This window comes from Syngnathoides biaculeatus, chromosome 2 (assembly GCF_019802595.1).
Source record: "Syngnathoides biaculeatus isolate LvHL_M chromosome 2, ASM1980259v1, whole genome shotgun sequence".
In the NCBI taxonomy this organism is placed as follows: domain Eukaryota; kingdom Metazoa; phylum Chordata; class Actinopteri; order Syngnathiformes; family Syngnathidae; genus Syngnathoides; species Syngnathoides biaculeatus.
This window is the reverse complement of record NC_084641.1, coordinates 40,469,575-40,495,049: the sequence shown is the minus strand read 5'-3', so window position 1 is coordinate 40,495,049 and position 25,475 is coordinate 40,469,575. Positions and strand designations below refer to the sequence as shown.

At 43.3% G+C, this 25,475-nt stretch overlaps 2 protein-coding genes across 7 annotated transcripts; both read left to right on the top strand.

Annotated features, from left to right (window-relative positions):
* The first annotated feature begins 932 nt into the window (after window positions 1-932).
* Window positions 933-19,267, top strand: fance (FA complementation group E). 6 transcript variants are annotated; one of them, XR_009792718.1, is made up of 13 exons: window positions 940-1,278; window positions 2,699-3,173; window positions 9,190-9,261; window positions 9,419-9,466; window positions 9,543-9,599; window positions 13,233-13,376; window positions 13,448-13,571; window positions 13,644-13,719; window positions 13,782-13,848; window positions 13,935-14,060; window positions 17,075-17,352; window positions 17,447-18,256; window positions 18,335-19,267. XR_009792718.1 is itself a non-coding variant. In XM_061805183.1 (11 exons), exons 1-11 carry the CDS (start codon window positions 953-955, stop codon window positions 14,248-14,250), a joined length of 1,620 nt encoding a protein of 539 aa, XP_061661167.1. In that variant the 5' UTR covers window positions 946-952; the 3' UTR covers window positions 14,251-14,422. The 6 variants fall into 6 exon arrangements, 1 of the variants encoding a protein (XP_061661167.1); XR_009792719.1 differs by having other exon boundaries at window positions 933-1,278; window positions 13,293-13,376; window positions 17,075-18,256; XR_009792717.1 differs by having other exon boundaries at window positions 941-1,278; window positions 17,075-18,256.
* Window positions 19,268-22,394: 3,127 nt separating this feature from the next.
* Window positions 22,395-24,985, top strand: rpl10a (ribosomal protein L10a). Its single transcript, XM_061805199.1, has 6 exons — window positions 22,395-22,513; window positions 23,319-23,390; window positions 23,462-23,542; window positions 24,303-24,451; window positions 24,530-24,702; window positions 24,773-24,985. Exons 1-6 carry the CDS (start codon window positions 22,509-22,511, stop codon window positions 24,941-24,943), a joined length of 651 nt encoding a protein of 216 aa, XP_061661183.1. The 5' UTR covers window positions 22,395-22,508; the 3' UTR covers window positions 24,944-24,985.
* The last annotated feature ends 490 nt before the right edge of the window (window positions 24,986-25,475 follow it).

Below are 25,475 nucleotides of genomic sequence, written 5' to 3'. Positions count from 1 at the left end.
ACCCTGGTGAGGATAAGTGGCTCAGAAAATGGATTACCTGAGTTACGTACGTGGATCTTTTGTGACGTTCTGAGAGGATTACGTACCCCGCGCCCCCAACAATTTCTTTTGGGTTGCTATACGCTCCTACAAGTCATTTGGAACCCACAAAGCTCTTGTTCTTTGCACCTGTGCAATCCATTTTTCACAACGAACCGGGTCGTTTGGAAATATATGAAGAGTAAATCTATCCTCCCAAGTGTTTGAACAATATCCAGCAATACTACAAGCCGGCATTTTGGCTAACAAAAAGGAACAAAGAACTACCTTCAGGCAGGTAAAATTAGTATAAAGACACAAGGCTGCTTGTGTTTGAACAATATCCAGCAATACTACAAGCCGGCATTTTGGCTAACAAAAAGGAACAAAGAACTACCTTCAGGCAGGTAAAATTAGTATAAAGACACAAGGCTGCTTGTGTTTGAACAATATCCAGCAATACTACAAGCCGGCATTTTGGCTAACAAAAAGGAACAAAGAACTACCTTCAGGCAGGTAAAATTAGTATAAAGACACAAGGCCGCCTGAGTGCGCTCCTGCTGGTAACGTCACTACCTGCTCCAAAACACATCCCTTGAGAGGATTTTCATGACAAAAGTTACAAAAAGCCATATACGTCAAAATCATGTTTTGTTGTGGAAAAAAAAACGAATTGGTCCATTCTGGCTGCCTTTTTTTTTATTAAAAACATACTACACACGACCAGTTTTAATTCTACATGCCAAACTTTGAGGAAAACCCCGCCATAATCCAACCTGTAAACCATGCCATCCACTCGTTTTGGCAGGACCAAAATGGCGGCCAACTGGCTTCACCCAATCGACATAGCGCTCGACGCGTATGCTCGATCCAGTCTTTTTTTTTTTTTTTTTTTTAGGTCAGTGGGAGGGACACATGAAGCCAATTTGCATAAATGTCCTCAAGGGAGGAGTCGATTTACACATGCGCAGTATGTATGGCGCAAGATTCAGTTCCGACCCGTATTTATGACATCGGAGATGACCAGCGCCTCCATGGGCGAGTTCACGAGATGAAAGCTGGACAGTGTCTGAGTCGTTTTGATGGTCAGTGGAAGGTTCTCGCACGCGCGCTGTTTTACGGAGTTTTTGGTGCCTCCAGAGCGATTCAAGTCGTCAGGCGGCAGGAGCAGACTCACGATCGCTCACTCGCTGACTTTTTGGAAACACTTTGTCGGGACGAAATCACATGGCCGACGGTGGACGGGCAGCCCCTTGTTGTGTAAGTCCCAGCTGGTGACAGCAACTCCAAACTATGAAATGGTTCGAATTCCAAACACAGTGGAAACTTTGTAGCATATAAACAACTCGTTAACTAAAGGTAACATTCGAAGTTATCCGTTACAACAGTGCGTCCCAAACGTTTTACGTTTAAGACTCACCCATGTTGCCCTATGAAAGGAGTGTTAATTAGTGATGCTTCCCATAACCGTCGAATACCCGAATGTATTGTGCAACCATGGTTATATAAATTGTTTTTCACTCACCTGTTTTTATATCTCACTTGTTTTTCTGGTCAAGACGTCTTGACCGTTTCACTCTCACTTGTTTTATCTCGTTCACATGCATATCTCACTTGTTTTTCACATACTATCTTGTTCAAAGGCGAACATTGTTGTGGGATATCTTGACTATGTTTCTCAGAGCCTGAAGGACACACTTAGGTGTCAATAGTAAATCAGGAAACAATTGTTGCGGCGCCAGGTGGGACGGGTAGGCCACCCGCCCTTTCTCTCGCACGCAACTGAAAAGTATAATAGAGAGATGCAGAGTACAAACGGGTAGAGTCTGCTGCGGGTTTCGTACGGACGCCCAGCTGGTTGACAAAGCGGACCTCTACCTGGGTGATGGCTCTCCACCTTCTCGGCATAGGTAAGGGGCTCATATGATTGATTTCACGTGTGTTTTGAGAACTTGCATTTGGTTGAAATAAATATGTCAGTTATTGAGGCTAAATAGCATTTGGGAACATTGGTCTTTTGTTGAGTGTAGTCTTTGTCTCCTGAGCGCCGACCAGCACCGATCCTTTGAATAAAACGCCCTACAAGAACCATTCTACATACTGACAACACCAAACAATACAAGTAGCGTAAATAATTTTAAAAAATGAGTGGTTGTATTCCCAAAGTTGTAATTTGCAAAACGAAAGAGGTCAAGAACAGTCTAAAATGTTATTGGAAAACCTTTAATTATATATAAAATCATATGAGGAAAAACTTGAAGTTGTGATATTATGGGGAAAACAACACCCCAAGGTTTACAGGGATGAAGTTCAAATTATGAGAAAAAAAAAAAACCTGACTAAAGACTGAATAGTAACAGAAATATGAAAGAACTTGCAAAAAAAAAAAAATCACAATCGAACAGTTAATGCATGAAACAAAATTGCAATTTCTAAGAAAAATGAAAGATTTTTTTTTTTTAAAGGGAAAAGTCAATATTATAAACGGGAATTTTGGGGGAAAAGGCCCTGTTATCTTAAATGTATTGCACAGAAAAGTTAAGTAAAAAACATTCATATACTGTTTGAGGGAGCCCATGTACGAGTTGTACTTGCACCATGTGATGAGAATTGTTGGATTACAATGTTGTCATAGTTATTTGTGTTTATGTCTCACAAGCACTTTCTCTCTCATGTGTAGTGAACCCCGGGCGTGGCTCTTTCCAGTACTTTTCAAGCAAAACTTGCTGATGTTCATCTACCTGATCCACTGGCGATTCCCCAAAGCCAGTGTCCACAGTCTTATTGAGTGTCTTGGTCATGAGCCCTGTCTGAGCCCCTGGGTTGGTGCATGGAAGAGGCAACTTGAGAGAAACATGGGCTCCACCAGTGAGGAACCTCTTTATACCCCAGCTTGTGCTCAGCGAATAACAACACTATCACAGCGAATGGATGGTGAGACTGGATGGTGGGCTGAGTGCTCTGGCGTTCCAACGGAAGAACCGCAAACTGTGCCTTATTTGTCTGAAATGGGAACACAGTGCAAAAGGAAGGGCTGTTTTGATGTTATGAATGATGAGGATGAAAGAATTCAGCAGCAGAACAAGCGAATGAAGACAGATGACCATATTACTGGGCCAGCACACAATCACGAGCCTCTGCCTGAACATATGAAGGTAAAGATGGGCAAGACAACATTTTAACATTTTTTCCTACAAAAAGTGAACACCTTCCTTGCCACAATGGCAGCCATTAAGGTTTTAACACTTTACGCAGATTGCGGAAGAATAGCTACTTTTCACTGACGTCACGCTGACCACGTGTTTGTTTTGGATGGCAAGATCGTGTCTACATATCATGGGTAGGAAGCGATAAATGTTTACTGTTAAATGTTTTGGCTAAGGTTTTCGTTTGATCTTTTATCTTGAAAGTCCTTTGACAAACGAACACTGTGACCAGAAGTGATTGAGGCACTTGTGCTGGCATGAGGAATAAACAAAGAAGCGCGAAAGAAGCCACATGTGAACCTGAGAGGATTGTGTCGACGTCAAGCGGAGCGCGACGAGACAGGACGATAAGGAAATGAACTTGGTTGCGATAAGTATCACTCACGTTTAAAAGTACAGTTGGACTCACGTCTACATTATTCAATAGGACGACAGCAATATCATAACATTTTGTCAGAGTGACAGAAGCATAACTACGGACTCACTGGAAAGAAAAAAAAATGAACTCACAGGGGGAAAAAAACTGCTAGGCTAAAGGCCTACGCGCGACATAAGTCCGTAAACAAAGGCCCCTGGGATCTCCGGGCCGGTGGCCGTGGATGATTCTTCAGATGGGAATGACGTGGAGTCTGACGAGCGAACTCCAATGGCCTTTAGCCTGGCTTTGGCGTCCGGGCTTACGGCCTCCGCCGCCTGGAAGCTCGGCTCGTGGCCCGCCGGCAGAGCTCGCTCATCAGACTCCGCATCATTAACGTCCGAAGAACCATCCGAATCTTCAACATTTACAGCCACAGGTTCAAATCTGTATGGAAATATTCCTCCGTCTTCCCGATCAACCGATACTGCTATTTCTTCATCAAATGAAGATAAATCTGAGAAATCAGCGCTGGGCATAAATGGTGTCCCATGTAATCGAGCCTTTGTTGCGGCAGAGTACAAGTCACACCCCCGCACGTAGGTCATGTGACTCGCGAAAATGGTAGCGCCCCTGAAAATTCGTAATTGTCGATTTAAAAATCTTCTCAAAACACTATTAAATAAAGGATTTAACATGACATTGTCAAAATAGGTTTCATATCACGTTTACGTTTCTTATTGATTTACACTAATTTCTCTCCAAGTGAATTTGGGATGATTTTTTACATAAAAACTGGAAAAAAGTCCCTCATCTGGATCTGATTCTTATAAACAAATGGTCATTTTATCCATATTTCAGGCCAATTGCTATGTATTTTGACGTATAAGTGGTTTGAATAATTTTAGTTTGATACCTACAAAATGAGGATATGAGGTTATTTTTGTTATTATGGTGTTATTTTTGTCTAATTGGGGTCACCATCCTAACGTTCCGCACGATTATAATGGACCTGGTGAATTATGTGGGAGTAGGTGAATGAGTAAAGAGTTAGTTGTGAGCTGCAGTGGTTTTCAACCTTTTTGTGTGGTGGAGTGGGGGTGGGGGGCTTCTAGTGCTAAAAATTGTAAAAAAAAAAAAAAAAGTGCTGGAGGTGCTGGAAGTTATTTTAATTCAATGACTGAGAGTACATACAAATAGAAGAAAAAGCAGTGAAACTGGATGAGATTTTCTCTTTTACGAGCGAGAAAGATCTGGTCTCAAATGTGTTGCAACGTCAAAGTAGAAAGCGAGTTTTTGGAAGGAAACGTGTGGACAGAATGGAAGCTGGACTATCATAGTGTATGCAACGTCAAATTTTTGAGCGCAAGTTATCTCATCTAGACAAAAATATATGTTCAACTATACCATAAAATGCATATCTTGTTTGATGTTTTTACCGAAAAATATAGGTATTTATAAATTAAAGTCACCAAACTTTAACCTCGTTTCCCGTACCTCAAAAACACTTTATTTTGTGTGTCTTACTCTGTCACTGGCGGACTCATGTCTGAGGTGGGTATTAAATTGTTAAAACCTAGATCAGTGCCTACCTCACAGCCAGTTCCGACACTTGAACACATCAGTGTTGCTAAAGGGACCAAACGCAAACTTGGATCAGCCGCTGAACCTGGACACCCACAGAACGTACCAAAACTGCGAAGACCTTTTGTTAAAAGACAAGTTGCAGAGGTATGTTGATCATGTTTTATTTCCTGAAAACTTTGAACACTGTCGACATGGTTGAATGAAAACAGCATATGTTCTTGGCGAAAAATACTTTATTACAGCAAATCGTTTGACCATTCTCAACAAGAAAAAAAGGATAATATTGTGTACAAACGGCGGCACAGTGGGCAGGTGGAAAGCATTGGCCTCACAGTGCTGAGGACCTAGGTTCAATCCCAGCCCTCCCTATGTGAAGTTTGCATGTTCTCCCCATGCCTGTGTGGGTTATCTCCGGGCTCACCGGTTTCCTCCCACATCTCAAAAACATGCAACATGAATTGGACACTCTAAATTGCCCCAAGGTCTGATTGTGAGTGCGGCTGTTTGTCTCGATGTGCCCTGTGATTGGCTGGCAACAAGATCAGGGTGTACCCCGCCTCCCGCTTGTTGACTGCTGGGATAGGCTCCAGCACTCCTGCGACCCTTGTTAGGTTAAGCAGCAAAAAAAATGGATGGATACAAAACATTTATTTGTGCAGGGTTTTAAATTTTAATAAAATACTATGTAGCATGAAAACAAGTATTATATTCTAGTTACTCACAGATTAGGAGACCTGTTTTCAATTTATAAAAAATTATTTGTGGACCATGAAATAGAACAAAAACCTGTGCTTTATCTATACATTTTTCTATATTAATTAAAGATGCTGCAGGAAGAATCTTCTGCACAAGAGGTTGACATTGAACCAGCAGATGCTGAATCTCCATCTTTGGACCTTCCAAAAGTTGCCTGACTGATGAAGTGCCTGTTCATAAGAAAGGAACACATATCTTTCCGACAGCGGAGAGAATACTGTAACATGTACTTCAACCTCAGGTGGCCTCAAGATTCTCATATTGAAAAACCAAATAACCATTCAGTGAAAATGTTACGAGAGAAACGTATTTATACACAATGTAAGCATAGAGTTCAATAAAAATGGCATGACTTTTGTTCTGTGGTGTATTTTTACTTCATAAACCACCATATACATCAACATTTACACAAAGAAAAAAAAATGTGGGATGTAGACCATTTAAATCCTGTTTTACTTTTGGTCATCTGTCACAAATCTTAGACACACAGCAGGATGGAAGTGGCACACGTATTTTTCTACCTACAATTACCCAACACCATCTCACAAGCTGTCGTAGCAGAATAGACCTGAAAATATATTGTTTGAACAAGTATTGATTAGACAAATTCTGCTTTTAACAGGAACAATAATAATGTAAACACTATTTTTCCTAAATCTGAATGTAAATGGCAAAAGCTGGGCTAATTTGAAGAAATATTGATAATTTTTACAATAGCTCTTACTCAGGTGTTGGAAAATACAGTCACTGCCGATACTATTGCCTGAATTGGAGATCAGCAACCTGAAGTACTCATGAGTTTAGACAGCTGGCAATAAATCCTGGGTGCACTGCAGTGGATGGTCTGTATGATCTGCCATTGTCTGGTGAATATGTTGACTCTCATGGAAACAACGACTTTCTCTTGTTTCCATGGGTATGGAGCATTTACATGCACACCTGTGGATGTAATAACTTTTTTTTTAATCTGTTCACATTCATAAACATCTACAGCTCAAAGACCCATATCAGTCCAGTACACAGAACCATTTACATTTCTATTTGAAGCATTTAGTGCCACAAGATACTGGTTTACAGCTTTCAGTATAAAGTTTCTCACATGACATCTTTGGAAAATTGTGACTAAAATTGCGTTTGGATGGGTCTGAGTACTGTCTGGTTATGGCATCAGTTTACCACTTGAAATTATGGTGAAGCAAGTTATGAACAGCTATTGCTTCTCAAATTAACGTGACGTTTTAGAGATTTTGTTCATTAAAATCCTTATTTGTGAAAATATACCAACTTAGACTAAATACACAGCCTTTGCATCGTTTTAAAACAAGCCCGAAAACTTCAGGTACTGTGGAGAAAATAAGTATTTGAACACCCTGCAATATTGCAAGTTCTCCCCCTTAGAAATAATGGAGGGATCTGAAATTTTCATCGTTGGTGCATGTCCACTGTGAGAGAGATAATCTAAAAAGAAAAATCCATAAATCACAATGTATGATTTTTTTTTATTTATGTGATATAGCTGCAAATAAGTATTTGAACACCTGTCTATCAGATAGAATTCTGATCCTCAAAGACCTGTTAGTCCGTCTTTAAAAGTCCACCTCCACTCCATGTATTATCCTGAATCAAATGCACCTGTGTGAGGTCGTTAGCTGCATAAAGACACCTGTCCACCCCATACAATCAGTAAGACTCAAACCTGTAACATGGCCAAGACCAAATAGCTGTCCAAAGACACGAGAGTCAATATTGTACAACTCCACACGGTTGGAAAGGGTTGCGGAGAAATTCCCAAGCAGCTTGGTGGAAAAAAGTCCGCTGTTGGAGCAATCATTACAAAATTGAAAAAGTTAAACTAACATGACGGTCAATCTCAATCGGAGTGGAGCCCCATGCAATATATCACCTCGTGGGGTCTCAATGATCCTTAGAAAGGTGAGGAATCAGCCCAGGACTAATAATAATAAAATCAAATAATAATTTATTGCTGCTCTAAGCTTCTAGCCTTACTCCCTTTCCACTTGCTCTCTTGGATGCACAATACATCAACCTTTAGTTCTTTGGTTCAAGTTCTGTTTTAAATATACGGATCAAAATAACGTGCACCATAAAACTGTTTGGCAGCATTAGTCAGCTGTCGGCATTCACTTGCAAAAGAGATTGTCCAAGCAATTCAGTCGTACACCAAGAAAAACAGACTGGGATATCAGTGTGAATTAAAAAAACTAAATGAAATAAATTTGGAAGGGGGCTTTCAAATTCATAGTTCATAGTTTGCAATTTGCTTTGGTTTGGTTAACAGTGTATTTTGTTGTGTGTGTGTGTGTTTGTAGTTAAATGTGTAGTGAAAAGAACATAAATTTTGACCTTTTTCAAAAACAAAATTGTTCTAATGTGTTCTGACAGGAATGCAAATGACGTACAGTAATCTGATTCTTTCGATAAGCCGTATAAATTCAATGGATGACACTAACCTAACCACAGTGCACACGTCTGATGTTGCTCACAGTGGTCAAAGGACCACTCAGGGACTTGGTGTGTTTGCTCAGACACATAAGCCGGACTCCACCCTGAACTGGTTAGTCAGAGCAGCTTGTTTCTGAATGTGCTTATTGTTTATTTTTTTACTGTTGGTTCAATTAATCTATTGAAAGAGGAGTCGCAGGAGTGTCTGTCCTTGACCACTTGTGGAGGCATTGCACTACATTCTCATTAGCAGTGGGAGCCTTAATTAAATTAAATTACATTTGTAGCGAGAGTGTGAGTATATTGATAGAAGGGTGGTGAGGATGGAGCTGCCAGGCAAACGAGCAAGAGGAAGACCAAAGAAAAGGTTGATGGATGTTGTGAGGGAGGACATGAGGACAGTGGGTGTTAGAGGGGAAGATGCACGAGATAGGTTTAGATGGAAAAAGATGACACGCTGTGGCGACCCCTAACGGGACAAGCCCAAAGGAAAACAACAACAAGCATCTGTAGGCGTACTCTTGTTGTACGTTAGCTGTTTTGCACTTTTGTTAATGGGAAATGTTTGTGAACTTTGGACATTCTGTTTATTACGGAGTCTGTCATCCAGGTTCTCCTCTATCGCGCCAAGTGATTTCTACTTCAAGCATTGCAAGCAGCAGTAACATTAATCTGTGGAAAAATGGTTACTGCGATGTATTAAAGCAGTCTTTTTTTTTTCTTTTTTTTTTTTTTTTTCCAAAGAGTTTTGTACTGATTTGTCTGAGTTACTTGCTAATTCTCTAAGTTCTACTTTGCTCCTAGATAGCAGAAGTGTTGGAAACAGAGGCACCAGAATTGGTCAAGACCCATGATCCTCTCCCAGAACACTTGAAAGTAAAGGATGTTTTTAAATCATTTTTACGAAATTTCTTTCTCTACATGGTGAAAATTGATTGGACACACTCTTTGGTACCTTACTAACCATAAAGTTCATTTTGATAACACCAGTTCCTTATCAAGCAAACTTTGGTTGTCTTTTGCTCTTACTCAGACCTCTGTTCTTCAAATGAAGGAATTCTTACAAAGTCAGACCACAGAGGTAAGAAAAGTATTTCAGTTTCTTCTGCTGTACTTACTGTTTGACATCATTGTGACTGTTTCTCAAACTTTGACAGTGGGACCAGCGCTCACTTGATGTGTTTAAAGTGTTGAACGACTGTAACGCCACTCAAGTATGTATTGCAAATCATTTTATACCTGTACTCATTGTTTTAAACAGTGCACCCTTGCATACTCATGGATCAGCACCTGCACACCGATTTGGTGATGCGTGTTTTTTTTTTTCAATTGGTGTTCCAATTTTTTAGATCTTTTTTTCCTTTAAGTGCGAAACAACCCTAGAAACTGATACTGGCACTTTTACCACAAATTCCAGATTTTGATGAGTTAAAAAAGAAAATCCAAATCCAATTACTGTATATTGGGTGTCAATTACCTGTGGATTTTCGTTACGCGTGGTCCATCCCTTTCCCCACTGTACTGTATTCTGCATAGGGAGATGTTGTCAATCATTGCAAACTATGGGCCTGTGAAGCCCTTTGAAACACTTTCGTGATCCATCCATCTATCCATTTCTTTGGCGCTTGTCCTCACGAGGGTTGCGGGCAGTGCTGGAGCTTATCCCAGCTGTCAACGGGGAGGAGGCGGAGTACACCCTAAACTGGTTGGCAGCCAATCACAGGGCACATGGAGACAGACAACATTTGCACTCACAATCACACCTTGGGGCATAGGGGGTAGAGTCTCCAATTAATGTTGCATGTTTTTCGGATGTAGGAGGAAACCGGAATGCCTGGAGGAAACCCACGCAGGCACGGGGAAAACATGCAAACTCCACACAGGGAGGGCTGGGATTGAACCCAGGTCCTCAGAACTGTGAGGCCAACACTTTACAGCTGTTCCTTCGTGCTGCCCACTTCTGTGATTAAGGGCTAAAATACAATGCACTCGATTGTTTCAAATAGACAAATGCATGCATCTGGAATACATTATCCAGTACTGATAGTAAAGCCTTGTGGAAATTACACAAAGTTGGCAACTTGGCACATATAAGATGTAACAGTAGGTCTGGCATTTATACATCCACCCTTCATACAAAACCAATTAAAGTGGGATATTATTTCGTCGGTGCTTTTGCACTTTTTAAATTCAACTTTAATCAGTGTTCTCTCCTCTGCTATTCCCTTACACGCTACCAGACTTGCTGTTTTCCTCCACCTGGATATTTGCTGGCTTTGGTGGGTGTTTCCATGAAGCCAATTTGATACAAATTTCCGAGGAAAGTTGAGGAATCAAAAAAAATACGGTGGGACCTTGAGATATAATACATCCAGTGACTGAGCTCTTTTCTCATGTTACTCTTATGTCAAAGCAGATTTTCCTCTTGAAATGAATGTAAATGCCAATAATCCATTTCAGCCCCCAAAATGCCATCCTATTTTTTTTTCACATCTTTAAATAATGAATAATGAAGGGAACTCCTTTTATAAAGTGGACTTACTTTGGAGATGAGACTACTTTTGGGAACAAATAGTGTTAGTAATAATAGTGGTGGAGGTGGAGGGTGGAGAAGACAGATCGAGGATGGTTGTGGAAGTGGTGGTTTCTCAGTCACTTTCTCTCACTCTTCTTTACACTTATCTCTGAACTTAATTGCAACTTTTTTTCTTTTTGCTGAACTTATTTTGTATCATTTCACTTTACTACTTAGCATATTGTTACTTTACTCGTACACCCTGTTTGTGTTTTTGTATTGTTTCACATCCATCGACATTATCCTGTCCTTCTCACCGATTTACTGAGCAGTTGCTTCCTTGGGGTCCATGTTTGAAAATTCTCTTGTACGAAATGGAAAATAAAATGCGAGCACAGCTACGCAGAAAATCCAGTCTAACCTCATCTGTCAGCCTATCCATTACTACCCCAAACAGGAGGGGGCTCAGCGCGAAACCCTGATGCAGTCTTACCTCCACCTTAAACTCTTCTGACACACCAACAGCACATCTCACCGCTGTTCTGCTGCCCTCATACATGTCCTGTACTATTCTAACATATTTCTCCGCCACACCAGACTTGCACATGCAGTACCGCAGTTCCTCTCTTGGTACTCGGTCATAGGCTTTCTCGAGGTCTCCAAAGATACAATGTAGCTCCTCCCTGATTCTCTGTTCGACCTTTGTCTTCTACCTCTCTTTGTTCTTCCTACCGACTACCAGAGTCATCCTACACATCACCATCCTATGCTGTCGAGCTACACTCTCCCCCACCATAACCTTACAGTCGGTAACCTCCTTCAGATTACACCTTCTGAACAAATATAATCCACCTGTGTGCTTCAACCTCCGCTCTTGTAGGTCACTCTATGTTCCTCTGTCTTCTGGAAATAAGTGTTCACCACTGCCAATTCCATCCGTTTTGCGAAGTCCACCACCATTTGCCCCTCAAAGTTCCTTTGCTGAATGCTGTACTTACTCATCACTTCTTCATCACCCCTGTTTCCTTTTGCCAACATATCCATTGAAATCTGCACCTATCACATTTCTCTCTCTCTCTCTCTCTCTCTTTCTCTCTCATGCTCAGGACCAGAATTTATCTTTCAACTCGAGGTCACATCCTACCTGTGGGGCATAGCCACTAATCACATTATACACAACACCCTCAATTTCAAATTTCAGCCTCATCACTTGATCTGATACTCTTTTCACCTCAAAAACATTCTTAGCCAGCTCTTCTTTTAAAATAACCCCTACTCCATTTCTCTTCCCAACTACTCCATGGTAGAATAATTTAAACCCTGGTCATAAATTTCGAGCCTTACTACCTTTCCACCTGCTCCTCTGGATGCACAATATATCAAGTTTCTCCTAATCATCATGTCAACTAACTCCTGAGCTTTTCCTGTCATAGTCCTGACATTCAATGTCCCGACACACAGCTGTAGGCTTTGTGCATTCCTCTTCTTCTTTTTTCTGGGTGCGAGCGTAGGAAGCCCGGGCCACGACCTAACTGTTGTAGAATTTGTATGATGAATGCTCATACTGTATATGTTTGGCATTTACGCCGGATGCCCTTCCTGACGCAACCCCCTGCATTTATCCGGGCTTGGGACTGGCTGACAGGTAGCACAATAATGTGCTGCCCAGCGGGCTGCAGATAATCAAAAAGAAGCTATCAAATAAACAAAGTCAGCACAAAAGATATACAATTTAGATACTACCTAATCTATGTTAAAGTTAAGGTCAAATGAAAGCTATCACAATAAACACAGTCAGCAGATAAGGTACACAAATCACAACGAGGACGAAACATCAATCGTTGACTCAACCTTGAACTACTAGTGAGGGCCATTATGGTTTGAATCCCCTCCATCCACGTATCCTTTAAATCGCCATATCCTTTATTTATTTATTTTTTAACGCAATGTCAATGTTTTGACCTTGACATTGCAGGCTTTTATGTAAGTACAGTAACCTTCGTGAGATACCATTTTTGTCTTGTAGTCTGATCCAGGCATTAGCTGTCTAAGCTCACATGGACGTGATAATATTCCATGCTAAGTTCTGTGTGAAAGACAGGCAACTAAATGCTGTATCAGTGGTTATGTCCTGATATGCCAACTGCTGAAAGATACTCTATGTGAAACATGTCTCCAGGCCCATTCCAGGTTGGCACATTTCACACCAAACAGTGGCAGGAAAAACCTACAGTTATAGTCTATAATATATATATATTATTATATAGTCTTATATCTTTTTGGAACCTTTTTTGTCACAATTAATGTAATTTGTTCTTCTCTTGTCTGAAAGGTGGAAGTACTGTGTTGCGAGTTGAGTTTGTCCGACTTGACAGAGAGCACTCTGTTGCAGCTTTGCAGCACCATATTGTCTCTCTCGCCGGACCTCAGCTTCAGCATTGCAACGACGCTCATCAAAAGCCTCCTGCTTGAGAAAGTACGTAGCTCACTGTTCACTTTGGGTCACTTTGGAGTTGGGGATGGTTTCACAGAAGTTGTTGTGTCCAGGTACTGTCCCTCTCCGAGCCTGCATCCAGATGCTTGGTGACTGCTGTTACGTCACTCTGGAGTCGCTACACAAGAGCATTGTGCCATGCGCTGATTGGACCGCTTTTAGAGCAGGACAACTTAGGTGAAGGAAAAAAAATGTAAATATGGACACATGCTTTAGTTTGTGTGACTCCATCCCTCCCCCCTAATTTAGGGAGTGCACAAGCTGAGCTCCTGAACAAACTGATAGAAGGCTGTTTGGATTCCCACGATAGGCTTCTTGTGCTTCAGTAAGACAAAACATTTCAACGCTTTAATCTTTACTTGCTTCTTAACCCATTTTTCCACCCAGGATGACACTGAAAATATCGTGGAGTGAGACGCTTCTTTCTGTTATACAGAGCTTGCTGGATTCCAAGGTTAGCAGATGGTCATGCGCAGCAAGTGGCATCATGTAGTCAAAAGATGTCGTACCATATGTGACGTCAGTTTGTTTTTTTTGCAGCCTGACATGAATGATGACCTTTTCACCCAGTTGACTGAACAGCTAGTTAGCCAAGCCCCTCCATTCACAAAATCTGTTAACTTTGCAAAAATTATGTTGACTGTCCTCACAAAATATGACAACCTCGTAAGTACAAAATAATACATTGTTTCAATGACTGTGTTTATTTTTTTTTTTATTTTAACCAATTCCTGCATGTTTTATTTTGTAGGTGAATGCTCCACACAAACATTCCCTGGCTGGTTGCCTTTTGCTAAATGAGACTTTCCTAAAAAAGTCTCTTCAAGCTTTGCTGAAAAGAATTCCAGATACATAAAAAAATAATTTTTGTTCATGTTACTCTATACAAAACTATTGTTATTGCATATCCAGTGATGCAAAAAAAAAGTATTTGTACAATAAAAATGTCGTGTCGAAAAGAAGTTCAGTTTTAGGTGAAACTACACAAGGTTGCTACTGTTATCAAAATAAATGTCCTCTAAATTCTATATACTTTGCTGTCAACACCACTGATTTCAAGGGGAAAAATACATTAGGTATCACAATACCAGTGCAGTTTTGTGGGGCACTAAACCACATCATTTCTAAAGAAAGGTCTCCTGAAATTTGTATTTTAAAAATGTAATCATGTTACTGATTTCAAATACATGACGCAGGCAGCATGGTGCATGACGGGTGAGCACAGTTCTATCTTAGTGTGGGTTGTGGCTGTGTTGTGACCTTAAACAGGTAGTTTATGCTAGAAAACCCTCGAATATGGCAGAGTTGAAACAATGCTGCAAAGATAAGAGTGGGACAAAATTCCTCCAGAGCGATGGGAAAGACTCATCAATGATCACAAACGCTTAATTTAAGTTATTGGTGCCAAGGCCGGCAAAATCCCTTATGAGGTTCAGGGGGCAATTACTTTTTCCACAGAGGGCCAGAAAGGTTTGGATTTTTTTTTATGCCTCAATAAATTAAATTATTTAAAAACTGTCATGGTCCTGCCGGTCTCTGTCCTGGCTGTCCCAGTCCACAACACAGCACACAGGTGCAGCAATCAGTGAGGCTCACACCTGTGCCTCGTTCCCCGTAAGTAGGACGGATAGAAAGAGGACTCCTCGTACAGTCTGGCCTTTGCCAGATCGTTGCCTTATGCCTTCTTCCCGCACTCTTGTGATTCCGTTCCTGATCCTCTGTGTACCGACTCCTGCCTGCCCACTGATCTGCCTCTATGTCTCCTGAGTCATGCATTTAGGTCCAACCCCATGTTCTGGTCGTGACAGAACAATCTGACCATAATATGGACCTAGCCGACTCAGCTGCGATCCGTCAATCCCTGCAGATTCAAGGCTGACATATCACCGAGCAGGAAGCCGCTCTCCAAGTGACTAATCACTGGTTACAGGAGATATGTGCTTGGCTGGACTTCTGGTTCACATCGATGTCAAGCCCTGTCGACGCCAGTTCGACGTCAGCGGGATTCAAAGCCACCTCGTTACAGTGGAACTGCTACCAACCTGAACTCACTCATTGGCTTTGCCCTGAGGATTAACCAGGAGACACCCAATGGAATCTCGTACCACAGGCCACGCGCCAACCAGTCCAGGCTTCTGAGACGGAGCCCATGCAAGTTGAGGGGGTTCACGGCTCCACCGAAGAACAGCAACGATGCTGGCGAGAGGGTCGGTGTTATTACAGCGGGCAGTTGGGTCACCTCGTGGCTCGGTGTCCTGTCAAGCCCGCACAACCCACACTTAAGGTGTCCACGCCGGTGTTAACTATACTGCGGGCGGTTTGGGGCGGTCCCTGCTTCAGGTTACTCTCCGCGCTAGCGGACGGTCGTGTATGTCTAAGGCGTTTATCGACTCCGGATCAGATGCAAACCTCCTGAATCTGCAAGTAGTTGACTTATTGGGCCTGGAAACATTTAGGACACAGTGACTCCAGCACACTTATGTGGCAAATGGCAAGTTTTTGTGCCGTATAACCCACCGTACACAAACTATGGACATGACATTTCCTGACGCGCACGGTGAACGTCTGAGATTCCATGTCTTCAACTCGCGGAATAGTTACATCAATCTGGGGAGCCCTGGCTCAAAGAGCATAACCCCCTCATTGACTGGTCCTCTGGCCAAATCAAATCATGGGGTTCGAAATGTCGCGTTACGTGCTTCGCACTTCCTGAGAAGGGAGACCCACCAGTTGTTCCGATAGTGCAGCGGGACTTGCAACTGGATTCAGACTTGTCACTCGTGCCTCCCTGCTATTCTGACTTAATAGAAGTATTCTCTAAAGCGAAGGCTAAGGTTAGGTTAGTTTTCTTCTGCCTCACCGGTCGTATGACTGTGCCATTGAATTATTGCCCGGCACCTCACCCCTGCATGGGAGACTGTTGTCTCTTACAGGCTCGGAACACCAAGCCCTGAGGGACTATGTGGAGGAGTCGCTGGGGCCGGGCCTTATCCGACCCTCATCTTCACCCGCCGGAGCCGGCTTCTTCTTAGTCAATAAGAAGGACACAACCCTGCGCCCCTGCATCAACTACCGGGGCCTAAACAACATCACTGTTAAGAACAGGTATCCCCTTCGAGACGCGGCCTTCGAGCTGCTGCTGCAAGGGGCTCGAGTTTTTACCAAATTGGACTTACGGAACGCATACCACCTGGTGCGCATTAGGGAAGGGGATGAGTGGAAAACCGCCTTCCAACACGGCCACGGCTCACTAAGAATATCTGGTGATGCCGTTTGGGCTCACCAATCCGCCTGCGATGTTCCAAAATTTCATTAACTATGTTCTGCGTGAGTTTGCGTGTTTTTGCCTATCGATAGTCTGATTTTCTTTCCAGACGAGGATTCCCACATCGCGCATGTTCGGATTGTGCTGCAGCAACTCCTACGGCATAACCTTTATGTTAAAGCAGAGCAATGCGAATTTCACCGGCCTTCCGTCGCGTTCCTGGGTTTCATTCTAGCGGAAGGGGAGATCCGCATAGATCCCACCAATTCGAATCCTTCTTCAGTGGCCCACCCCCATAAACCGCAAAGAGGTTGAAAGGATTCGCTAACTTTTTTCGGAAGTTCATTTATTCATCAAACTAGCTCCATGGCTGCCCCGTTATATGTGCTCACCTCTCCCCACAACTCTTTTCCAGGCGGTCTTCAGCAAACTCAAGGACGGCTTTACGTCAGCCCTGGTCCTCATCCTGCCTGCCCCGGAAAAACAGTTCGTCGTGGAGGTGGACGCATCAGACTCTGGGATAGGGGCAGTCCTCTCCCAGAGGAGTGCCAGGGATGGGAGACTACACCCCAGCACCTTCCTTTCCAAGAGGTTGACTCCGGTGGAGCGCAACTACGACGTCAGTTGCTCGCGGTCAAGACCACCATGGAGGAGTGGAGAAACTGGCTAGAGGGGTCCCAGGTTCCATTCCTGGTACTGACGAACCACAAACATCTTGAGTACCTCAATTCCACCTAGAGGCTAAATGCCTTTACCCGTTTCCGGTTCACAATGTCCTTCCGACCAGGGACCAAGAAGAGCAAGCCCAATGCCCTTTGGCGGATATACGAGAGAGAACGAGCGGACGCCGGGCACTCCTTTCTTCTGGAATCCTGCTTCGTCTTTTTTCACGTGAGAGATCGAGACCCAAGTGAAGGAGGCACTGAAGGACACTCCCAGCCCAGCTAGATGCCACGCCAACAGACTGTTTGTCGTGCTCCCGCTGAGGGTGAAGGTGATCAACTGGGCCCACACAAATCACGAATTGTATGTCATCCGGGCACAGCCAAGACCCAGTCAGTGGTGGAGCAACGTTTTTGGTGGCCTAACCTCAGAAAGGACATACAAGACGTTAATGCATGCCTAGTTTGTGCAAACAACAAACCCTCTCGTCAACAGCCCCGTTGTCTGTTTCCCAGTGGCCATGGTCCCATATATCCCTGGATTTTGTGACTGGTCTCCCGTGCGCGCAGGGTCACACTGCCGTCCTCTTGGTGGTGGATGGGTTCTCAAAAAGTTGCCGAAGATTCCCTCCGCCAAACAGACCACCAAGCTCCTCTTGGATGAAGTTTTCCATTACCACGGCTTGCCCACCGTCGTGTCGGATAGGGGCCCTCAATTTATTCTGAGATTCTGGAGGGAGTTCTGCTCCCTTTTTGAGGGCCACGGCAAGTCTGACCTCGGGCCAGCATCCGGAGTCCAACGGCCATACTAGAACGGGTCAACCAGGATTTGGAGACTGGACTTCGATCCCTGGCCTCTCGCGACCACAGCACATGGACCCAGCAGCTCTGCTGGGTGGAGTAACCTCACAACTCTCTTCCCTCGGCATTGACAGGTACGGTCCCATTCTATGTTGTCCATGGCTTTCCGTCTGTAAGTGCTGAGTCCCCGGTGTTGTCTGCATTGGCCGTAGTGAGACCTTGCAAGTGGACCTGAGAACTGGCCAGGAGGATGCTGCTGCGGAAGGGATGCACCGACAAGGCTGTGGCGGACCGCAAAAGGAGGAAAGCACCGACCTATAAACTAGGCCAGCGTGTCTGGTTCAGGTTCGTTGGTCCGTTCCCCATCACTAAGGTGATTAACCCGATTCCGACTTCTTTGAAGCTCCCCAGAACAATGCGTGTCCACCCGACGTTCCATATGAGCTCAAGCCTCGGTCATCCCTGTTGGTCCCTCTGGCCGATTCCCCTGTGCCCCCCCCCGCATGGTTGATGGAGGCCTAGTTTACTCGGTACGCCGGCTCCTGTCGTCCTACCACTGGGGGAGGGGTATCCAGTATCTTGTGGACTGGGAGGGTTATGGTCCCGAGGAACGTTCATGGATCCCGTCCTGGTTTTGGGGTCGATCCCAACCTCATCAGGGACTTTCACGCCTCTCACCCTGATGCGTCTTGGCCGTCTGGGGCCAGCCGTTAAGGGTGGGGTACTGTCATGGTCCTGCCGATCCCTGACACAGCACACACCTGCAACAATCAGTGAAGCGCACACCTGCACCTCATTCCCCGTGATTAGGACAAATATAAATAGGACTCCTCATACGGTCTGGCCTTTGCCAGATTGTTGCCTCATGCCTCGTTCCCGCACTCTTGTGATTCCGTTCCTGATGTCCTGATCTCCTGCCTACCCACTGACCTGCTTCTTACACCTGATGTCCTTGTTACTGCTGCTCCTGTTGACTGCCTGCCTGAACCTGACACTGGACTGAATAAAAACGTTTCAGGAACTCCCTCAACGTCTCCCGAGTCGTGCATTTGGGTCCAACCCTGTGTTCTGGTCGTGACAAAAACTGCATTTGGTATTTCCTTTGGTTGTCTTTAAGTGATATTAAAATTGGTTTGATGATTTGATACCTTTTGTGTGTGATAGAAATGCCCCCCCCCCCCCCAAAAAGCCCCAGAAATTAGGAACGGGGTAAATACTTTTTCACAACAATGTACGTATGCATCCACACAGGTGGTGATACTAAATTACTTTTTTTCAGATGTGTCTCATGACAGGCAGACAGAAAACAAATATAGGTGGTCCTTTTTTTTTTATTCATAAAAATACTGTATTTACCAATGTCATAGAACAAAAATTACACTGCGCACTCTGCATCCAACATTGGTTCTGCCAAGGTCAACAGGCTGTCTTCCGGTCAGGGCAAAGAGCATAGCATGGTAAAAGATAGACACATTGTTATGGAAAACAATGTGATAAATCTGTATACTTGGGATGTTTTGGATCCCTAGAGACATGAATATGATGTAAATATTAGCAGTATGCCCAGGATGGTTTAAAAGATACATTGATACATATGTAAATGATGGTACAGACCTTCATAATATTGTAATATATTTTCCACATTCATAATTATTTCCATCCATCCGTTTTCTTTGCCGCTTATCCTCACGAGGGTCGTGGAAGTGCTGGAGCCTATCCCGGCTGTCAGGAGGCATTGTACACCCTGAACTGATTGCCAGCCAATCGCAGACACATGGAGACAAACAGCCGCACTCACAATCACACCTAGGGGCAATTTAGAGTGTCCAATTAAGGTTGTATGCTTTTGGGATGTGGGAGGAAAACTGAGTGCCCGGAGAAAACCCACGCAGGCACAGGGAGAAGATGCAAACTCCACACAGGCGGGTCTGGGATTCAACCCGAGACCTCAGAATTGTGAAGCCAACGCTTTACCAGTTGACCCACCATGCCGCCCATTCATAATTATAATAATCAAATTATGAAGGTTAAACTGAAACACTTACCGGTCAAAAGTTACTTCTTTGCAACCGCCTGCACGGTTTTGATAGATAACCACAACAAGAATTAACCATATTGACACTAAAAAAGCGAAACCTAATGTATTTCAATATTATGTTTCACAATGTACAATTGTAAGGGTATCAAAGGACTTCAACTTTCAAGTGAAATAGTACCCAAACCAAATTTTTTGCCCTGACCAGAAGTTGAAACCGAATTGCCATGTGAAAGGGCTCTGTGCACAGTCTGGTTTTTATTCTGTCATTTGTGTTTACTGTAATTATGACTGAATGTTGACAACTGTGATAGTGTGTTAGTTTAAAATACACAATGAAGAAAATAAATATTTGAACACCCACACACAGATCTTCTCTATAGCAAACAGGTTTCTGGGCTGTCGCTGAGAAACACGGGAGTTTGAGCTCCCTGATTTTCTATTGGGGTGAGGTCTGGAAACTGGCTAGGCCACGCCAGAACCTGGACATGCTTCTTACACACCCACTCCTTGGTTTTCTTTGTTGTGTGCTTCGGGTCATTGTCATGTTGAAAGACCCATCCACGACCCATCTTCAATGCGCTGACTGAGGGAAAGAGGTTGTTCTCCAAAATCTCACAATACATGGCCGTGGTCATCCTCTCCTTAATGCAATACAGTTGTCCTGTCCCCTGTGCAGAAAAACACCCCCAAAGCATGATGCTGTCACCCCATGCTTCACAGTAGGGATGGTGTTCTTGGGATAGAACTTATTATTCATTTTCATCCATCCGTGGTTAAGTGAAATTATGACCAAAAAGTTCCATTTTGGTCTCATCTGACCTTAAAACTTTCTCCCATGACTCCTCTGTATCATCCAAATGGTCATTGGCAAACTTAAGATGGGCCTTGACATTTGCTGGTTTAAGCAGGGGAACATTCCGTGCCATGCATAATTTCAAATCATGACAGTTTAGTGTATTCCCAACCGTCCTCTTGGAAACAGTGGTCCCAGCTCTTTTCAGGTCATTGACCAAGTCATGTCGTGTAGTCCTGGGCTGATTCCTCACCTTTCAATATCTTACATGGGGCTGCACTCCTGACAGATGTGGTTAGACTGGAATTCCCATGGACCATGATGTTCGCAGATGATATTGTGATATGCAGTGTAAAGAGGGAGCAGGTGGAGGACCAATTAGAAAGATGGAGGCATGCACCGGAGAGGAGAGGAGTGAAGATTAGCCGAAGTAAAACAGAATACATGTGCGTGAATGAGAGGGGTTGAGGGGGAACTCTGAGACTACAGGGAGAAGAGATAGTGAGGGTGGACAACTTCAAATACTTGGGGTCAACAATTCAGAGCAATGGTGAGTGTGGTAAGGAAGTGAAGGAATGGGTCCAAGCAGGTTGGAACAGCTGGCGGAAGGTGTCTGGTATGTTGTGTGATGGAAGAGTCTCTGCTTGGATGAAGGGCAAAGTTTGTGAAACAGTGGTGGCCATCCATGACGTACGGATTAGAGATGGTGGCACTGAAGAGACAACAGGAAGCAGAACTGGAGGTGGCAGAAATGAAGATGTTGAGGTTCTTGCTCGGAGTGAGCAGGTTGGATAGGATTAGAAATGAGCTAATTAGAGGGACAGTCAAAGTTGGATGTTTTGGAGACAAGGTTCGAGAGAGCAGACTTTGATTTTTTTAGACATGTCCAGAGGCGAGAGTGTGAGTATATTGATAGAAGTGTGGTGAGGATGGAGCTGCCAGGCAAAAGAGCGAGAGGAAGACAAAAAAAAGGTGATGGATGTTGTGAGGGAAGACATGAGGACAGTGGGTGTTCGAGAGGAAGATGCACGAGATAGGCTAAGATGTAAAAAGATGACAGGCTGTGGCGACCCCTCACGGGACAAGCCGAACGGAAAAGAAGAAGATACATTTTGAAAGCCATTTTTAACGACAATATACTTGTATATAAAATTGGGTCACATCTTGGGGACAACTGGAAAATGTGAAGGTTGATTGATGAGGGAAGAGAGGAGGGTGTTTGTATTTGAAACGAGGATGTAAGAGAGGCTTACATGGAAAAAGATAACGCGCTATGGTGACCCCTAACGGGAAAAGCCGAAAGTAAAATAAGAAGACTAATATTGTATTGTATAATATATTGTAATCATATAATATATTGTATTTTAATAATTTGTCCTTCACAATGTCAAAAACAAAATTCAATTTTAAAAAAGATTCCCTCAACAACCACTGTTCTCAGAAAAAAGAATTCCCGGCGTTTGATGATGACGTGTTTTGGGCTGACCCCTTAACGACGCAACTTCCCTAACACGTCCTTTCCGGCGTAGCGAAGCAGGAGTCAGTAGCAGCGAAAATGAGGTACGGTTATTATTGTCAAATTCATGACTTATTTAAGAAAGCCTCAGTTGCAATCAAGACCTTATTTACTTTTGTTAAAAATAAATTCAAACTAACTCATGGGATATTTAATCATGGTGTGTTATCGCCTTTACCCTATCGCCCGTCTCGGGCCACATATACTTTGCCGGTGCTGAGGCCTTTACGTGTCAAGATAGAATCGTCATGCATCCATTATTATCCTACACTGTTAGGCGTACTATTTGCCATATACATCGTACATCAGTTGTAAAGCATTAGACTGTTGTCTTTATTTATGGAAAAAAAAAACTGCATACGGTGCGATGCTTTTGACAAGCTAACCTGAAATTCTATTAAGACCGTGAAAGCACATTGTAAAATAAAACAAACTATAAAACAAAATAAATCGGTAAGATTCAATAATCTGGAGCGAGATATTTTCTAAACGATTTTGGAAATCTAAAACGCTAACATTTACAAAGGCAGCCATTTCTTTTCATGTATGGGATATTGAACTCGGCCATTTTAACCAGAAATATTGAATAAACGATTCAATTATTTGGCAACTTCAGTAACATCTATTTCTTTTTAGTCTTTTTCTCTTTATTTTAACTTATCGACTGCAAAATCGAAATTCTAGGAGAGAATTAATAAGGTCTGTTCCAGATTTGACAGATTTGTACTAAGTGGAAGCTATTATTGAGAAAAATGTCCTCCCGCGTTTTACATGTGGAATTGATGTGATTAAGGTGACCTACATTTGTATGTGTGAAAATAGTTTATTCGGATTTTAATTATGTTGCAGTAAAGTTTCCAGAGACACTTTGTATGAGGCTGTGAGGGAAGTCCTGTCAGGCTCAAAGATCAAAAGGAGGAAGTAGGTTTTAACAACAGACTGGCTTTACTTGTTGCTTATTTTACGTTGCTAATCTTGCCCTGGTGTGTTAGGTTTGTGGAAACTGTGGAGTTACAGATCAGCCTGAAAAACTATGATCCCCAGAAGGACAAGCGTTTCTCCGGCACAGTCAGGTTGGGCCATTTTCTGTCTCACCCAACCTTTTCCCTGTTTGCCTCTGGCGGTGTCTACATCTAGAAAATTTTTTCTTAGTCATAGAATGCTCCAGACAGGCCAGATGCAGGCATGGAAAAGTACTCTGGGTAGTCTGCCTGAGCTGCCTCAGCAGACGGACCCTTAACCCTGGGTCTTAAAATATGAAGGGGGGCTTTTAGAGGACGAGCAGTTTTAAGCTCTGGACCTCGGGCCGACCAATGTTCGCTGTATTATGAATGAAGTCGGCTGGACTCCTGGCATTGTGGTAGTATGGGTAAGACATTTAAACTGTTAAGGCTCATTTATGTTCTCTCTTGGATACAACCTTGTCTGTATTCTCTGAGTAGCGTTGATCTTTAAAGGTAATCTTTATTTATTTCTAGAAATGATGGCTATCAGTGGTGTAGGCTGCCAGTGCCATCCATTTGACAAAGTTTGCCCATCAATTTTAGGATTTCCCATGTTAAAAGTGGGTGTGAAAGCCTGTTTGTTGCTGCTTATAGCTTTAAGTGCATTCAAAAATAATTTAAAATAATCCATAGCCACTAAGGAATCAAGCCCAATCTATTGATAACGGCGCGTTTCTTCCAATACATCGTATGTGCACAAGTGCAGTTTTTATGAATTATCCTCCCAAAAATCTATACTGGGAGCATAAAAGAGCCTTTAGAATGTGTGGATGCTGAGGCAATTCAGGTGCGGGGTTTGAATTGTGAACTTTTAACTCTTAATATATAGGTTGAAGACTCTCCCCAGGCCAAAGTTCTCTGTCTGCCTTCTTGGAGATCAGCAGCATTGTGATGAGGCCAAAGCTGCTGACCTGCCGCACATGGATGTGGAGGCCCTCAAAAAGCTCAACAAGAACAAGAAACTGGTCAAAAAGCTTGGTGAAGGCTAATTTACAGTTTTGAGCACTGAATGTTCTCAGTCTGCTCGGGATCCTTACCATTTCTTCCTCTCCGCAGCTAAGAAGTATGATGCATTTCTGGCTTCAGAGTCTCTGATCAAGCAGATCCCGCGTATCCTGGGGCCTGGGCTCAACAAGGCTGGCAAGTTCCCCTCCCTGCTCACCCACAATGAGAACCTAATTACCAAAGTGGATGAGGTCAAATCCACCATCAAGTTCCAGATGAAGAAGGTAAGCTGAAGGGCAAACGCCTTCCACTCCAGTTTCTTGGGGTACTTCATCGTAGGTTTGTTTGCCACAGGTGCTCTGTCTGGCTGTTGCTGTTGGACACGTGAAGATGACTGAGGATGAGCTGGTTTACAACATTCACCTCGCAGTCAACTTCCTGGTGTCGCTACTCAAGAAGAATTGGCAGAATGTGCGCGCCCTTTATGTCAAGAGCACCATGGGAAAGCCCCAGCGCCTTTACTAAATGCCAAGGTTTTCTACAAATAAAATGGGGATTTTTCAACAATTGTAGTGTTCATACTGATTTAGTGCTGAAATGAATTTTCGTTTAAGCAACAATATTTTTGTACACCAGGCTGTGGATGCGAAGGAGCGTGTTCCACAGTAGAGGCCACAGTGTGTTTTCAATGGCAAATGTCCGGGGTGACGTCACCGACAGTAAATGCGACCACTTGGATGTCGAATGACACGCAACTTTGCAAATGGATGACGTGCTCTCCACTCATTATTTTTTTGTGTAGACATTGAAGTGAATAATGTCATTTGTATATTTCATTTCACTATTTTAGAATGTTTATAGGGATGGATAACACTTGACATCTAAGTTCTGCCCCCTTCGCTACAGTTGCCATGTCCCCAAGCTTTACTGCTTACATCCAAAATGGCGACTGAACAGAACAGGTTTGAAGTCGATTCATCCATCCATTATCTACGGCTTTTCCGGGGAAAGTAGCCTCAGCAGGGATACCCAGAGTTCCCGTTCCTCAGCCACTTCT

Excerpts from the sequence above, each read along its gene's own strand:
- fance (XM_061805183.1), top strand. The coding sequence starts at position 953 with ATGTCCTCAAGGGAGGAGTCGATTTACACATGCGCAGTATGTATGGCG. Across the intron at positions 9,600-13,232 it reads ACGACTGTAACGCCACTCAA|GTGGAAGTACTGTGTTGCGA; the intron begins GTATGTATTGCA and ends CTTGTCTGAAAG. Across the intron at positions 13,377-13,447 it reads AAAGCCTCCTGCTTGAGAAA|GTACTGTCCCTCTCCGAGCC; the intron begins GTACGTAGCTCA and ends TGTTGTGTCCAG.
- rpl10a (XM_061805199.1), top strand. Across the intron at positions 23,391-23,461 it reads TCAAAGATCAAAAGGAGGAA|GTTTGTGGAAACTGTGGAGT; the intron begins GTAGGTTTTAAC and ends CTGGTGTGTTAG. Across the intron at positions 23,543-24,302 it reads CGTTTCTCCGGCACAGTCAG|GTTGAAGACTCTCCCCAGGC; the intron begins GTTGGGCCATTT and ends CTTAATATATAG.